Source organism: Leucopleurus acutus, assembly GCF_964270905.1.
Source record: "Leucopleurus acutus genome assembly, chromosome: 21".
Classification (NCBI taxonomy): Eukaryota; Metazoa; Chordata; class Mammalia; order Artiodactyla; family Delphinidae; genus Leucopleurus; species Leucopleurus acutus.
Window position 1 is genome coordinate 15340226 of NC_139163.1, and position 4197 is coordinate 15344422.

Sequence of the window (4197 nt, forward strand, 5' to 3'; positions counted from 1 at the left end):
TTCAGTACTTTTGTATATCGAATAAGAAATCATTCTCAACCCCAAAGTTAAGAAGCTATTTTTCCATTTCCTTCTCAAAGTTGTATTTACCTTCCACAATTATATCTACAATCCATAGTTATAGCTACAGTCTGGAACTTATTTATGTGTGCAATGTGAGTTAGGAGTCAAGATTCTAATTTGCCACATGTATAGCTGTCTCAGTATTGTTTCTGAAAATACTAGCCTTTTCCCACTGTCACCTTTCTCATGAGTTAGTGCCTTAGTCAACTCAGGCTGCTATAATAAAATACCATCAAGTGGTATTTACTTCTCATAGTTCTAGAAGCTGAAAGCCCAAGATTATGGCATCAGCATGGCTGGTTCTGGTGAAAGCCCTCTTTTGAGTTGCAGACAGCCAACTTCTCATTGTATCCTCAGAGTGACGGAAAGAGAATAAGCCAGCTCTTGGCTTCTTTTTATAAGGGCACTAATCCCATTCACAAGGGCTCCACCTTCATGACCCAATTTCTTCCCAAAGGTGCCACCTCCAAATGCCATCATACTGGGGATTAGATTTGAACATAAAGTTTGGGGGAACGTAGATCTGTCAGGTTATCCCATGTGTACAGGCCTGTTTCTGGGTTCTACTGTGTTACATTCTACGGCTTTCTACAATTTTAACAAACTACTCAAAATATTAAATGTTGCAAGTCAAAAAGATGGATGTAGCTAAAAAACTAATTCTTATATACTTCATTTTCTTGGGGACAGAACAATAAAGTATAACTGGAGAAATGAGGACCTACACTGTCTAATTATATAAAGTAGATTACCTAAACCAACTTGCATTATAGCACATTTGGGAGTTTTAGCTAAAAAAGAAAACATAAAGTATTTAAGTTCTAAATAAAGATTGTTTATGGAATACTACTCAACCATAAAAAAGAACAAAATAATGACATTTGCAGCAACATGGATACAACTAGAAATTATCGTACTAAGTGAAGTAAGTCAGAAAAAGAAAGACAAATACCATATGATATCACCTATATGTGGAATCTAAAATATGGCACAAACGAACCTATCTACAAAACAGAAACAGTCAGGGCTTCCCTGGTGGCGCAGTGGTTGAGAGTCTGCCTGCCGATGCAGGGGACATGGGTTCGTGCCCCGGTCCAGGAAGATCCCACATGCCGTGGAGCGGCTGGGCCCGTGAGCCACGGCCGCTGAGCCTGCGCATCCGGAGCCTGTGCTCCGCAACGGGAGAGGCCACAACAGTGAGAGGCCCACGTACCGCAAAAAAAAAAAAAGAAAGAAAAAAAAGAACTAGACATAGAGAACAGACTTGTGGTTGCCAAGGGGGAGGAGGGAAGAGAGAGGGATGGAGTGAGAGTTTGGGGTTGAGAGATGCAAACTATTACATTCAGAATGGATAAACAAGGTGCTATTATATAGCACAGGGAACTATATCCAATCTCCTGTGATAAACCATGATGGAAAAGAATATGAAAAAGAATGTCTCTATGAGTAAAAGCAGAGATTGGCACAGCACTGCAAATCAACTCTACTTCAATAAATAAATAAAGTAAAGATTGTTTGAAGCACTGATGTTTACATATTTACCCATTTTGATACACTTCTAACCATTTATGTAAACAAATTATTTAGAGCTGCAGTTTTCAAACTTTTTTGGCAATGACAAAATACTCACCCAGTGATTCCAAGTCATAGTTTGAACAACATGAATTTAGATCTTAAAAATTCCAAAGAAACAAACAAAAACGATTATTTATGACTGTGTAGTCCATAATTATGTTTTAATACATTTCTTTTTTTTTTTTTTTTTGCCCAAATAAGGCAGAACCAGTAATACTTACAGGCTGACATTCATTATTTATTCTCACCACTTCAAAAATAATACAAAACAGTTTCGTAACCAAATTGTCCTACCATATTCCTATTTAGAGTATATATAGACCTTAAAAAGCCTGGAGCATCCAATGTGCCACAATGATCTTCTCCTGTACAGATATGCATTTTATTGGTTTTCTACTTACCACATTACACATACAAAAAAATCTCTAAAGGTAATGTTAAATGGCTGATCATATAGAATATATTCCTAAAAGCCAAGTAACTCTATATAGAGAGAGATGGCATTGAGTTTCCAAAAGAAAGGTTTCCTGAGAGGTGGTGATTCTTGATTTGAGTCTTAAGAGAGGTATAAGCTTGGAATCAAGCTCGGGGTGAATTTTATGGGAGGGGTGATGTGAGGATATTCCAAGACAAAAATTACATTTTCTGGGCTAGAACTGGGGTTAGATTGTGGAGCTCATGTCTGTGCATTAACTATCTTCTAAATACAAAATGGAATCTGGATTGGATCCTAGAACAGATTTTTTTTAAAAGGAGATTATTGGAAAAACTGGCAAAGTCCAAATAAAATCTGGAGTTTAGTTAATAGTATTGTACCAATGTTGATTTCTTCATCTTGCTAAATGTGCACTGGTCATGTAAGATATTAACGTTAAGGGAAGATGGTGAAGAGAAATATGAGAACTCCCTGTATTGTCTTTGCAGCTCTTCCATAAACCCCCAAATATCTCAAAACAAGAAAGTTTAGGGCTTCCCTGGTGGCGCACTGTTTAAGAATCCGCCTGTCTATGCAGAGGACACGGGTTGGATCCCTGGTCCGGGAAGATCCCACATGCCGCGGAGCAACTAAGCCTGTGCACTACAACTACTGAGCCTGTGCTCTAGAGCCCGTGAGCCACAACTACTGAGCCTGTGCACCGCAACTACTGAAGCTTGTGTGCCTAGAGCCCATGCGCCACAACAAGAGAAGCCACCACAGGCCTTTCCGAGCGACATGGCGACTCTCTGGAGGCTGAGTGTCCTCTGCGGTGCCAGAGGTCGGCGAGCTCTCTTCCTCCGAACCCCAGTGGTCAGACCGGCTCATGTCTCAGCATTTCTCCAGGACTGATCAACCCCAGGATGCTGTGGAATACAGCACATTCACCTGTCACCCAGCCACCATTCTGGTTCCAAGGCTGCATCTCTCCACTGGACTGGTGAGAGGGTTGTCAGTGTTTTGCTCCTGGGCCTAATTCCAGCTGCTTATTTGAATCCTTGCTCTGCGGTGGACTACTCTCTGGCTGCAGCCCTCACTCTTCATAGTCACTGGGGCGTTGGACAAGTTGTTACTGACTATGTTCAAGGGGCTGCACTGCAGAAAGCTGCCAAGGCAGGCTTTTTGGTGCTCTCGGCGTTCACCTTTGTTGGGCTTTGTTATTTCAACTATCATGATGTGGGCATCTGCAAAGCTGTGGCTATGCTGTGGAAGCTCTGACCCTTTAGACTTAACACCTTGAGAAGTGATTGCACATTGGGCTTCCCTGGTGGCGCAGTAGTTAAGAATCCGCCTGCCAACGCAGGGGACACGGGTTCAAGCCCTGGCCCGGGAAGATCCCACAGGCCGCGGAGCAACCAAGCCCGTTCGCCCCAACTACTGACCCTGCGCTCTAGAGCCTGCGAGCCACAACTACTGAAGCCTGCGGACCTAGATCCCGTGCTCTGCAACAAGAGAAGCCACCACAGTGAAAGGCCTACGCACCGCAACGAAGAGTAGCCCCTGCTCGCCGCAACTAGAGAAAACCTGTGCACAGCAACGAAGACACAATGCAGCCAAAAATAAATAAATAAAATAAAAATAAAGAAGTAATCCTGAATCTTTAAAAAAAAAAAAAGAATTGATTGTACACCTCCTTGCCTCTGCTCTGTCATGCCATTTCAACTCACAATAAGAAGGAAGTAACAGATTAGTCCCGCTGATAAACCTCTTCTAATCAGCCGGTTATTTTTAGAGTTTAATCTTTGAAGAAAGATTTGAGAGAAATTGTATCCAAGAAATTGTGAGACTGAGCTTTGTATTCTGGAGAGTTAATGCGGTGTCTCACAGCTTCTCAGAAGACTCACAGTATAACTAAACATTATATATGAGCCTTTGCCTGTTAATTTATCAGACTTTTAAAGGGAATTCAGCTTTATTACTCTCAATATTTGATCACACTTCTATATTTGTCCTAGAATGATGGAGAAAGGGAACGACTGTTAATTCATAAATAAAGACTTTGCAGAAAATTAGGCAGTGTTTTGTTTTTGTAAACATCCCCCCCTCTGTTCAGTCGATACCAGTTACTGATGGTTACGTGTCCT

At 41.5% G+C, this 4197-nt stretch overlaps 1 protein-coding gene across 1 annotated transcript; it reads left to right on the forward strand.

Annotated features, from left to right (window-relative positions):
- Positions 1 to 2842: 2842 nt before the first annotated feature.
- Positions 2843 to 4197, forward strand: LOC309977594 (succinate dehydrogenase [ubiquinone] cytochrome b small subunit, mitochondrial-like). Its single transcript, XM_082863743.1, is given in 2 exon segments — positions 2843 to 2962; positions 2966 to 4197. Coding segments are annotated over 2 exon segments (477 nt in total). The 5' UTR covers positions 2843 to 2851; the 3' UTR covers positions 3332 to 4197.